Source organism: Macaca thibetana, chromosome 5 (genome assembly GCF_024542745.1).
Source record: "Macaca thibetana thibetana isolate TM-01 chromosome 5, ASM2454274v1, whole genome shotgun sequence".
NCBI lineage: Eukaryota > Metazoa > Chordata > Mammalia > Primates > Cercopithecidae > Macaca > Macaca thibetana.
In genome coordinates this window covers 131,460,146-131,473,480 of record NC_065582.1, presented here as the reverse complement: position 1 = coordinate 131,473,480, position 13,335 = coordinate 131,460,146, and the positions used below count along the sequence as shown (strand labels likewise).

Here is a 13,335-nt window from a genome sequence, read left to right as displayed (position 1 = left end):
CAATAGAAAAGGATGATATTCATTACAAATATTATCTAACAAAGGACTTATACCCAGAATATATTTTTGATAAAACTCAAAAATTAATGTGAAAAAGACACACAAGTAGAAAAATTAGCAAAAAAAATCTGAGGAGCCATTTACAAAAGAGGATACAGTATGGCTAATAAGCATATAAAGTGCTCAACTTTACTACTCATCAGTGCAATGCAAATACAACCACAGTGTAATAATTCTACCGCTACAAAAGAATGGCTAAAATAGAAACAATGGGGAAATAGCAAATGTTGTTGAGAATGTGGAGCAACCGCTCTGAAAAAGTGGCAGTATTTATAAAAGTTGAACATCATTATATTCACTGGCCCAGGAATTCTAGTCCTAGATAAATACGCATTTGTTCCAACTAAAGACATGTCTGGAATGTTTAACTACCCTAAGGGTACTATTCCCAAACTGGAAATGACAAAATGGCCAGTAATAGTAGAATTGATTAAAAAAAAAAGGGGGGGACATATTTAGGCAATACAATATCAAACAAGGAAGACTATAAAGAACCATCAGCTATACACGAGGTGGCTGAAACTTACAAAGAGTGAGTGAAAAAAACCTGACACAAAAATAATACATGCACTATGATTCCATTTATATAAAGTCTGTCAGAAGTCTAGGTAATCGTTATTTTTGGGACGTTGGAAGCGGGTACTGGAAGGGGACAGGAGGGGCGGTTCTGGGATACAATGTTCTTTATTTCCTCTAAGTTCCTGTTATCTGGGTTTCTCCAGTTTGTGAAAAATTATTCAGATATACCCAAATCAAAAAGTTAAAACTTAAACAAATAAAAATAATAATTGCAATGGATCACTTTATTTAAAACCAAGGAGGTCACAATGAACTCCTGTCTCCCCACCCCCAACCCCTGCGCACGCAGACGCACAATGAAGTGAAACCTCATTGGCTGGGATCAGTGACGCACTTCTGAAAGCCGCAGCTTAGCACCATCTTTTCCATCTCCTGCTCGTGTGCCTTCCCGCCATCTGGCCTCCACGAAATTCAGTCCGGTGGTGTTAGCCCCCTGGACTTGATTCCTGAGGCAAACAGTGTCCCTTAAGGTCGGCAACAGCCTCTTCTGGGTTCACTGCAGTCCAACCGGCTCCCTACCCGCCGCCATTATGAACATCCGCAACGCTCGGCCAGACGACCTGATGAATATGCAGCACTGCAACCTCCTTTGCCTTCCTGAGAACTACCAGATGAAATACTATTTATATCATGGCCTTTCCTGGCCCCAGCTTTCTTACATCGCTGAGGATGAGGACGGGAAGATTGTGGGCTATGTCCTAGCCAAAATGGAGGAGGACCCAGATGATGTCCCGCATGGCCATATCACCTCACTTGCCGTGAAGCGTTCACACCGGCGCCTCGGCCTGGCCCAGAAGCTGATGGACCAGGCCTCTAGGGCCATGATAGAGAACTTTAACGCCAAATACGTGTCTCTGCATGTCAGGAAGAGTAACCGGGCAGCCTTGCACCTCTATTCTAACACCCTCAACTTTCAGATTAGTGAGGTGGAACCTAAATACTATGCAGATGGGGAAGATGCTTATGCTATGAAGCGGGATCTCTCGCAGATGGCAGATGAGCTGAGACGACAAGTGGATCTGAAGAAGGGCGGGTATGTGGTCCTGGGCTCCAGGGAGAACCAGGAGACCCAGGGCAGCACACTTTGTGGTTCTGAAGAGGCCTGTCAGCAAAAGAACCCGGATACCGAAGAAAGTGGCAGTGACAGCAAAGAACCTAAGGAGTCTGTGGAGAGCACCAACGTCCAAGACAGCTCAGAAGGCTCGGATTCCACCTCCTAGAGCATGCTTAAGGTATTCTGTCTTCCCTGACCTAGTACCTCCCTCTCCTAAATCCCTGCATCCATCCCCCCTTGGCCTGCCCAATTCCATCCTGTCTTATCCCATTCTGGCCCTGCGAGGTTTTACAGTAAAATCCACCTGGTGACCTTAGGGAGAAGTTAGAGTGAGTTGAGGGAGACTCATTGCACGCTGTTGAAAGTGAAATACGATACTAACTCATGCTGAAAGTAGATTAATTTCAATGAAGAAACAAGCATTTATCCCGCTTTCTGGGCATGAGTTGTATTTCAGGGTAATCACGTAGTTGATGGAAGGCATTTTTTTCTTTATGGAATTCCAGTTAGTAATAATGATAGAAATATAAAATCATCATTTTGCAACTCTTGATGAAATAATGGACCCAGCCAAGAGTCATCAGTGGCTAATAGCGTTAGATAAAAGTTGGAGCACTTTGTAGTGATGGATCAGACTGACAATACTTGAACTCAGTGTAGTCCGTCTTCACTAAATGTGGAGACAAATACTTGTCTCCTTATGCAACAGGAAGTGCACAGTACTACCTATGAAATATTCTTTCCAAAAGAAAATTATGAGATCTAACTACCATTTTACAGAAAATAGAGGGACTTGTTAAACTATACCATGATGCAAACCGTCAAATCCAGAATTAGAGGTTTTTACAAAACAAATGACCTGGTTTCTTCACAAATAAATGGCACTGAAAAAAAAAAAAGGATGAAGCATTTTCTATTAAACTTTACAGATACGTTAACTAAACTCAACTGTTATGGACATTGTTTGGATACTGATTCAAACAAACCATGTATAAGACATTTTTGAGATAATCAGGCAAAATTTGAACAGGGATTGTATTCTAGTAAGGAATTATTAATAATTTTATTAGAGGAGCTAAATGGTATTGTATTATTATATTTAGAAAGTCCTTATCTGTTAGAGATACATACAGAAATAATTATAGCTGAAAGACTAGGATGCCTTAGATTTCCTTTAAAATAGTCTAGCAAAAAAGAACAAGATTGGAAGAGGGAAAATGAAAGAAGAATGGCAGTTATTGTTGGGTTGGGAAATGGGTACTTAGGGGCTTCCTTGTGCCATTTACCCTTTTGAATGTGTGGAAATTAACATGAAAAGTTAAAGAGCCAAAACTTTTTTTTTTTTGAGACAGAGTCTCGCTCTGTCGCCCAGGCCGGAGTGCAGTGGTGCGATCTCGGCTCACTGCAACCTCTGCCTCCTGGGTTCAAGCGATTCTCCTGGCTCATCCTCCCAAGTAGCTGGGACTCCAGGAGCCCGCCACCTCGCCCGGCTAATTTTTTTTTTTTTTTTTTTTTGAGATGGAGTCTCGCTCTGTCGTCCAGGCTGGAGTGCAGTGGCGCTATCTTGGCTCACTGCAAGCTCCGCCTCCCGGGTTCACACCATTCTCCTGCCTCAGCCTCTGGTGTAGCTGGGACTACAGGCACCCGCCACCAAGCCCGGCTAATTGTTTGTATTTTTAGTAGAGATGGGGTTTCACTGTGTCTTAGCCAGGATGGTCTCGATCTCCTGACCTCGTGATCCACCCGCCTTGGCCTCCCAAAGTGCTGGAAATACAGGCATGAGCCACCGCGCCCAGCCTAATTTTTGTGTGTTTAGTAGAGACGGGGTTTCAGCATATTGGCCAGGCTGGTCTGGAACTCCTGCCCTTGTGATCTCCCCGCCTCAGCCTCCCAAAGTGCTGCGATTACAGACGTGAGCCACCGCGCCCAGCTCTTGTACTTCTTAATACACACTTATGCTAATACTAAAAAACCACTAAAACTTAAGTTTTAAAGGATTGGTATGTTAGAAACAACTTAATTGTAGTAATATAATACTACAGTATTTCTTCCAGCAAAGAACTTTGTATCACCTTAGGAGTTTCTAGGGTCAGTGAGCTATTGGCAGTTTACAGGCTTTAACATCTTAATCTAGTCACCTTACCCTTACATAGTGTGAAAGGCAGCAACTTTCTCATGGCAAAATCTCGTCATAAATAGTGTATTCTGTATATAATTTCAATGCGTGCTATTTGATTAGTCATTCATAAAAGTATTTATTTGTCAGGCATTAGGCTTGGCGCTGAGTATACAGAAGTGATCAGAACAGACTGACGTTTATATAGCATGTAAGAATAAATGGACTTTTTTTTGCATTTTAATGGCAAAACCTAAACTATAGCACACTAATCCCATTTTATTTTCATTCAGTTACAGTTCAATAGGTTATAAAAATTTAGATACAGTAAGTCTTTGGTAATTAGAAAGAATCTGTCCTCAGAGGAGGTTTTGCATTTGACTTTTAATAACCTGAAAGTTTCACAATGACTGATTCATTTGTTCTAATGCTAAAATAAAGGCAGCAGAACAGTCTAAAAGAAAAGATGAAATTAAAGAAAACTTGATGCCTTGAGAAAGCGTTGTCAAATTTACACCTGGCTTGTTAACCCTGGAGGGTTCTATCAAGACTCTTTGAATCAACAGACCGTTTTAAAAAAATTTCAACTTTCAAATTCCTTCATAGGACTTACACAGTATTGATCTCATCTTTTTAGTTACTTGCTTCTCTTCAGTGTTAAACTCTAGCTGAGAACAGAGCTAATCAGAGGTGGTTTTAAAACCATGTATGTATATACATATTTTATATATATAAAGCCATATATATAAAACCATATATATATGTATTATGTACACACACACCTATAAAACTTTGATGAATTCAAAAGCACTTAACATCTGCTATGAGAAACAAAAATAATTGCCACTCTAGTAAAAGAAGAGAGAAATAATAAATAAGAAAATTCATTGTTGTGTCACAGTTATAAATTTCAGCATACAAATTCAAGAATAATTGAACTGTCTTTATGATACTGTAATTGAACTTTATTTCTAAGTTGAAGGAAATGTTTCCTGGACTGAACTTCACCCTCTTTCTGAGTTGTTATCTGCTGAGACATATTCAGTGGCTGCATCCAATCTTTGATCTTCAGGATTCACTTCTGGGTCTTTTCCAGCCAGAGGTCTCTTACCATTTTGGTAGCAAGGGTGTATGAGTATTAGTCTGCACAGGCTAACTGGTCTAAAAATTAACTTCCAAGTCTCAATAACTTAACCCAGTAAAAGCTTATTTGTCACATCATAGTACGATGTGGGTCATCAGTGTGATGGCGATGTGGAGTGGAGGGAAAAGATGGACCCTACTCCATGGAATCATTCAGGGATCCATTTAGAACAGGGATTCTTAATTTTCTGTAGCTCCCTTTGGCAATCTGGTGAAGCAGAAAAATGTTTTTAAAAGATGTAAAAATTTCATCAAATTACAAAGGAAAACAATTATTGATATACAGTTATCAAACTTTTTAAAATATTTTTGTTATATGTGGTTTTTGTTGGCATATTGAATAGCCTAGTAACTATTACTTCAAAGTAAATTTTAGTATAAATGATATTTAAGATATCTTAAGTATAATGTGATATGAAAATACCTATGATTTTTATTGGTGACAAAGTCTCAAGTATTGCTAATACTACTGTGCATTGATTCCTATGTTCATAATTTAAAGAGTTGCCAGACTTCAGTTAGAAGTTGATGCAAATTACAGAGTTGTTTTTGTTCCATATCCAAGGTCATGGTTCTGCTACATTTTATTAAATAGATCCCAGGTTAAGAACTCCTAATTCAATGACTCTTGTCATTTTTCTAGAATCATAAGACCTTCAACTGGTTCATATACATTCAACTAGCAGATGAGAGAAGAGAATGTATATAGTGGTTCATAAAGGTTTTAAAAGTCAAGTCTTACCCAACTAACTGCAGGGGAGGCTATGATATTTAGTTTAGCTTTGTGCTCAGGAAAGAAAAGGAGTTCAGTAACAACACAGCATAGTATCTGCCACAATAGGAAACATCCTAGTGGTGCTCTGGACTATGAGAAGTTTTGCTTTCATGCCTGGTTAGGGGCATGGGATCATACAGCTGCTCTCACTCCATGACATGGCCCAGGGAACTCTGTTAGGCTGTCTGAGGTTGTCTACATAAACGCCTGACATATATTTCTTCTGCTGTTTCACAAACGGGCATGGAAAACGATGGGATTCTGTTATCTTGCTGCCATTATGCCTCTAATTAAAACCTGGAACAAATGACCCCTCTCCTCTGAAGTCCCCCAAACTGTGTAAATCTTCACTTCCATCCCATTTAATGGGGATTCACCAGCACATAGGTCTACCTCCCTGAATGGGGAAGGGCTACATTGAAGAAAGAAAGAGCAGGAAAAACATTTAAAAGGCTCATACTGGAAAAGTACTATCCTTCTATAATTGTGGTGCTCCCTCCTGTGGAGCTGGAGTTCAAATACCTATAGAAAAATGTCCTAAAAAATATTTTTCATTTTCTCTCTCTGTACTTTTGGATTTGGGAACAGAGACAGAGTTAGAAGTGGTGCTGAGCAGGACAGTTGGTGAAGAACTGGTTGATTTCATCTGAAAAATGGTAACAAAAATTACTCTTAACCCTATGAAAAGGCACTGTTTTGCAGGTATTAATTCTAAGCACTGTTAATGATGTGTTTCATTTATTCCTCATAATAATCCTGTGAGGTAGGTACTATTACTCCCTTTTGTGGTTAAGGAAATCATATCACAAAGAGGGCTGCATGTTACACAGATAGTGGAAAACAAAGATGCAAACTCAGGTGGTCAGACTCTATGATTGAGAGGATTAAATGAGTCAATCTGTGTAAATTGCTAAGCACAACTCCTCACACACAGTAAAATAGTCCATAAATTTTGGCTCTTAATATAATCGATAGTAAGAGTAACTTTTCAGGTTCTCCTCTTCTCCACAGTAATCAAATAATAAAATGTTGTGTATGAGCAGCAACAGTTTGCAGTCTTGGAAGGGAAATGCATCTTAATGATTAAAATAGCTTTCACTGACAAGCTAAATGTCAAAGCATTCAACTGAATCAACGCTCGTCAATGGCAGTGTTTCTAGGGAGCCATAGCAATGAAGACAGGTCAGTTCAAAACATGCTGGGTGAGGCAGGAATGTCATCAAACTGCTGTTTGTTTCCTGACAAGAAATATGTGGTTGATGATTAATAACAAAAATGAAAAAAATGCAAAATCTTAGCGTTTTCAATTGAGCTGACAACATTGAGTTAAGTAAGGTTACTTCAGTGACTCTCCCTTTCTGGTTTATTGTTTGTGTTGCTAAACTGTCATTTTAACAAAAAGTAGTTAAATGTTCACATGAGCATTCACTGAAATAGACTGTTCTTAATTTTATCAGACAACTAATTATAACTGTAATGATATAATGAAATATGGAAGAAACCTACAGACTGACAGGTCTGGTAAATTCCTAGTATAACCTTACCCCAGATATGCCAAAAACCATAGATTTCAAATGCAACTGCACTCTATGAAGATAAAGAGGGGTTTGGGAAGAGATAAAATATTGTTTTGAAATACTAATCAGATAGATGCCATTTGTTGAATTATTTATAATCTCTAACAATGTCACCTTTCAATCAGTGTATGATGACTGAAATGTAGGATGTAGGATGACTGAAATACTTTTTCAGAAGTAACTGATAAAAGCAGAGGTTTTTCCTAAATTTTGTACTCTCTGCTCTAGTATATGAAATCTAATGAGCTTTATGGTACAGGAGGTTAGATAGAATATTTAAAATTCTTTGAATGGGCAATGATTCAAAGAGCCAGCATAAAAGCCTTTCTGAAAATACTCTACAATGCCATTTCTATAGATAAATATCGTTAGAAAATTATGGGATTTTTTTAAAGTAAAGCCATAATATTCTCTTTCATGTTTATAACACCGTATCGACAAATAGCATGTATTTGTCAGGCTTCCCTAGCCCACCTTTAAGAAAACCTGATAATGTAAAACTTTGAACTTAATAAGCTAAGACATTGAGGACTTGGGCTGGGCACAGTGGCTCATGCCTGTAATCCCAGCACTTTTGGAGGCCAAGGTGAGAGCATTACCTGAGGCCAGGAGTTCAAGACCAGCCTTGAAAATATAGCAAGACCTGATCTGTACAAAAACTGAAAAAAATTAGCCAGCATGGTGGTGTATGGTGGTGAGTGCTTGTAGTCCTAGCTACTCAGGAGGCTGAGGCTGGTGGATCACTTGTGCCCAGGAGTTTGAGGCTCCTGTGAGCCATGATTGCACCACTGTGCTCCAGTCTGGGTGACTGAGCAAGACCCTGTCTCAAAAAAAGGACTATAACACTAACATTTTAAAGGGAATCTTTATGAAAAATACCTATATTCTTAAACAACAAAATATCCTATAGCCTTTATTACAGTGTTACTTGACTTCTTCAGTTTAATTTCTTAAAATTTTCAAGCAGTATTTACTGAGATAACTAAAACAGCTATATAATGTTTTTATATAACTTCTTTTGCATGCCTGTATTAAAACGAAAAAGGCAATGATGATAGTCTTTCTGGCCTATTCCTCCATATCTTGTATCTCTTTTGTTATAACAAATATACTTTAAAAAATAAGATTTTACATAATATTACCTCTTGCAACTGGCTTCACTTGTTATTCTGGCAACAGAATTTTCTATAACAATGATTCTGTACAAAAATGCTTTTTAACTGCTCTGTGCATAATAGTCAACCTCAATCCCATTTACTTCTGTGCATATGATAGATGGGAAGGTACTCAGTAAATCTTTATTGAATGAATGAATGAATGGATCTCTCAAATTATCCATATAATAATTTTTTTAAAGGAGAGAAAAATAATGTATGTATGATACTACTTCCTTTTACCTGATGTAATTAGGGTACTTTAATTTGTGAATAAAGAAACATAATGGTTATTTTGGTTTCCTGTCCAGGTCTCACAGAAAGAAAATATGACTTACAGAGTAGGACACATTGCATCTAACTTATCAAGAGCTAAAAAGGCCTTTCATTTCTTTAGAATTGGAATAAATTTTCTTTGGAGTGGAGTAGGATGGGATAGAATTTAAAGATGACAAGGAAAATTATCTCAGTTTCTTTATTTTAAAATAGGTTCTTTGGTGGTAAATCCCAGTTTTTTGGTGTTCTTTCCGTCCCTTTCTCCTGGCAGAAACATCCTGTAGATGTCAGGAAAGGTTCATGTGTTCTTACGGCAGGGAGGAGAGAGAGCCCCAGATCTGCGTGTGGCCTTTGTGCAATCATCTGAATTCTCACTGACTTGCATGGAGATATATCTAGTCCAAACTAGTTACTGAGTTTCTTTATCTGCTACTTCAGTCTGTCATTAACTAAACCAGTATTCTTTCAGACTTGTCAGAGCTTATAGCTCTCCCTTTCTCATTTGTTTTCTTCTCATTTTTCAACAGCATTGCAGGTCCTCATGTCTCAACCACATCTACCCTGTGAACCCTGGCTTAGTCTGTCTGCTCTGCAGCATCTGCTGTGGGGATCATCTCACAGTGACCAAAATGGCTTCTTACTCTCAACTCTAAACAACCACCTTTCACGTATCCTGCTGGGATCATGAAGGAATACCTGGACACAAGAGCTGCTGCACAACAGCCAACGAAGTTTGAGACCTGCCATTACAGAACCTTTCTTGGCCTACTCACACGGTGCTGCCGTTTTATTCTGTTTGTAGTAGTCCTCTGTTGGGTGTGGTTATCCTGCAAGTTTTTCTCCTTTTAGAATGATGAACAGGAAGCAGGGCAAACTCTTAAAGCTTTCCAGCTTTCAGTTTTTTGTTTTTGTTTTTTTTAAACCATTATTTACCTGGGTTTTCATCCATATTTTTTTGCCATTATTTTACCTGAGTTTTCATCCTTGAGGAGGTGAGCTAGTCAGGCATGAAGTCAGACCTTATGCCCCCTTCCTCCTCTTTCCTGGAAGAAGTATTCTGTTTCTTTTTCCTTTCTCTGGGAACTCCTCCTTTATACTATTCCCCCACAACCTTTTTTTTTTTTTTTTTTTTTTTTTTTGAGGAGGGCATCACTTTCCCAGTGGGAAAAGGTGTTAAGTTAGGGGCTTCTACTGTACAATCAGAACTTGGAGATTTTAAGAGAAGGACAAACGGTAATTAAATTGGAATCTCTAATATGCTTGTTTGTGTTAATTTTTTTGGGATGATGTCGCTTGGCATTTATTGAGTACCTGCAGTGTTCACACACAATGCCAGGGCCTTCATTAGTAATATATTTAACCCTTTAACCCTCTCAGCAACCCTGTAAAGTAGATATTATTATCCCTGTTTTACATATGAGGGAACTGAAGCTCAGAGAAGTGAATTAAATATCCAGGATCTGAACCCAATTCTGTTTGAATTCAAAGCCAAAGTTCCTTCTACTTTCCTGTTCCTACTCTTTGAATTTTATTTATAAATGTGTTAAAATTTTAGCAAAAATGGAGAATCTGCTGTTTAAAAATGTGTTTGCTTAATACATGCCTACTGTATGTCAATTGTGAATATATAACCTACAATTATAATCTACTTTTATTATTTTTCTCTAGTAAAAATAAGTGAAGACAAAGTACTTTGACCTCTGCAATAAAAGTCACCAGATAAATCCAGAGTTATCATTACTTAATGTTGTTTTTATGTTCACTGAATGTGAATTACCAAAGTATATAACATTTTTCATGTTTAAACTTTTATGAAAACTGTTGTGTATGGATTTAAGTCAAAGCCTGGACTTTATCTGGTGACAAGAGGTAAGTCTTTTCTGTGTAATCATCATTAGCCCTGCTAAGCACTTCTTACAGATCTCCCCCACTGCACTCTAAGAATGTCTACCTAATGGTAAATGATTGCCTGAGGCACATATAAAAGTTTTTCCCTACATGAAAGGATTTACCATTTCTTGTGCTAATACAGTATGATACAGTCTATCTTTCCATCTTTTCCTTTTTCTTTTTAATTTTCTATCTCCATGCTAAATTATTTTATTCTTTCCTCTCAACCATGTGTTTATCTCTTTATTTTTAAATATTACAACCTTCTAACATCTGTCTCCAGGGCAGCATAATCTTACTGATGAAATATTCCGTGTTTTCCTTGAGCTTTTGTCAATATGTCTTTGTGTTAACAGCTTAGCAGATGGAGAAACAGAAGGAGCAGCCTCAGCTTACCTGAATGGTTTTTCTCCAGCACTAGGCACATTGACTTGCTGTCTCTAGTAACTTGATAAGAGTTGGAGCAATTGGCAAATGAGAAATGATATATGACTTCTGCAGTGTTATTTACTAAAATAATTGGCTGCATTTCTTTGTTATCATTATATCTTCTTTCCCAGTCTCGTACCAGGAGAAAGCAGAATTATAGCACTGTCTGGTTTGGGCTATCCCTGTTTAGATAATAAAAATAAAATAAACAATAATACTAACATTGCTTTGGGCATAGATTAGCATGTTCATGATGGTTCCAGGATAGTAGTAGTGATTTAGCAGCAGCAGTGGCTTTTTGAAACACAAATTGTGGGAGCATGTGGCACCATTTTTTTCGTAATAGCATTGTTCTTTTTACACAGGAAAAGAGTTTTTTTTTTTTTTATTCTGAATGGACTGACTACTTTTTACTGAAGCACAGTCCTAGAGAGAGCAAAGCAAGGCTTTGAAGCAAGGAGGGAAGATAGTAATGGTGTGAATACCCTGGTACTAGCTATATTTTATTCACTTGCAGCTTTAAATAAACTGGATGTGCTCAGGTCTGCTAGCAGATTATTTAAAGATAATGATCAGGACGCTAAGTTTTCTTTGGTTAAAAGAAGAAAACTTGTGAATGAAGCCTGTGAGTTCCTAGTTAGAGTCTGTGTGGGTTTCCCTTTGGAGATAAGAGCAAGAGGCAAGAGATGACCATCTGAAATAAAAATAATGGGGTGTGTGGATATATGGGAGAAATGGGGACTAGTAGTGGGAATTAGTCCAAAGCCAGGAAAATTTAGGATGGATCCAGATTGAAACACTGGAAGGAAAGTTTTCTTTATTTTTTATGTGCAGCTAAGTCATTTGGGTATTATGTTAAAAATGCAGACTCTTTTTCAGTATGTCTGGTGGGGCCTGAGTATCTGCATTTCTAACTAGTTCCTACATTGCTCATGTTGCTGGTCCAGGAACCACACTTTGACTAGTAAGGGTCTTAAAGCTCATCTCCAACTCTTAGACTGGGGTCCAAAACACCTGTGACTATCCATTAGGTCATTTTATAATGGATTAGACCCTAAATAATTCAGATTCCCCATCTTAAATACACATTTACATAAATCCTGTTTGTCTTTGAGATTGTGTCTTGATGGCCTAATAATTTCAATAAAAAGTTCATTAAAAATCTGTACAACAAAAAAGTGTGTGTGTGTGTGTGTGTGTGTGTGTGTGTATATATAAAATGTATCGATAATCAACATTATATCTGTTAGGATGCTTTGATATAACAATTTTGCCTCATTGGCTTCTAGGCAAGTGAATGGTGTATGAGATTTTTAAAAATTTCACTTCTAACTCTCACTCAATTTATTGTGTTCATTGGTTGGTAAATTAGCTCAGACACAAATTGTTTTCCATGCTGACATTTGACAGGATTTGAAAAAGACTACTGAGTCTTTTTTTTTAATTTTAAGGAGTAGCAGACCTGTGTGTGGGTTCAGGTGGTCTAATAGAGATTTTCCATCCAGGGATAAGAATTTCTAGCCCATTGTTTCTCAAAGTATAGTTCATATGCTTATTTATTCAGAATCACCTGGGTGCTATGTTAAAAATGCAGTTTCTTTGTCTCTGGCTCAGACTTACAAAATCAGTCCTGTATTTTTAACAACCCTGCAGGTGATTGTTTTGCACACTGTCATCTGAAAATCACTGATCAGTACAAGGCATTGAATTCTTCATAAAGGTAATATGAAGGGAGCTTTTTTCCATGGTAATACTCTCCAGACAAATTAATTCATCAAAAGAAGCAAATAATTCAGAGCAGATATAACAAATTTTTATTATAAAACATGGGAAAGGGTGAGGTGGTATATGGTAACTGTTCACTTTCTGTAAACTTAAAACTTCTAAAAATAATTTATAAATTAAAAATATTTTTAAATTACATAAATGTGAATATTTGACACACATTTTTCCATAAGTATTTTACAGAAATGTGAGATCATGTGTGTTATTTTTTGGGCTTTTTTGGTCATTACTTTCCTCCTCATCCTTTCTTTTCAAGCAAACCATAGCTACAACTTGGCAATGGCGGTATACAGCAAAAGCCTGAAGGATGAGAACATTCACAAATGACACCATGAAATTTGTCCCCATTTGTTTCCGGAACAGAAATCTCAAATACTGCAGTGTCTTATTAGGAACCAGACACCTAGCATGTCTGGAACCACATGTCCTTCCATGCATGTCATTAGCTTCTCATATCCCATCACCATCTGGTCATCTTGAGTTAGAACTTTTAAGAA

The 13,335-nt window shown here is 37.6% G+C and overlaps 1 protein-coding gene across 1 annotated transcript; it reads left to right on the top strand.

Moving 5' to 3' along the window:
• Window positions 1-953: 953 nt before the first annotated feature.
• NAA11 (N-alpha-acetyltransferase 11, NatA catalytic subunit) lies at window positions 954-12,217 on the top strand. The gene is made up of 2 exons (XM_050791140.1): window positions 954-1,871; window positions 9,262-12,217. The coding sequence occupies exon 1, from the start codon at window positions 1,170-1,172 to the stop codon at window positions 1,857-1,859; it is 690 nt and encodes a 229-aa protein (XP_050647097.1). The 5' UTR covers window positions 954-1,169; the 3' UTR covers window positions 1,860-1,871; window positions 9,262-12,217.
• The last annotated feature ends 1,118 nt before the right edge of the window (window positions 12,218-13,335 follow it).

What these genes read in the sequence shown, in the direction of transcription:
- NAA11 (XM_050791140.1), top strand. Translation starts at nt 1,170, where the DNA reads ATGAACATCCGCAACGCTCGGCCAGACGACCTGATGAATATGCAGCAC.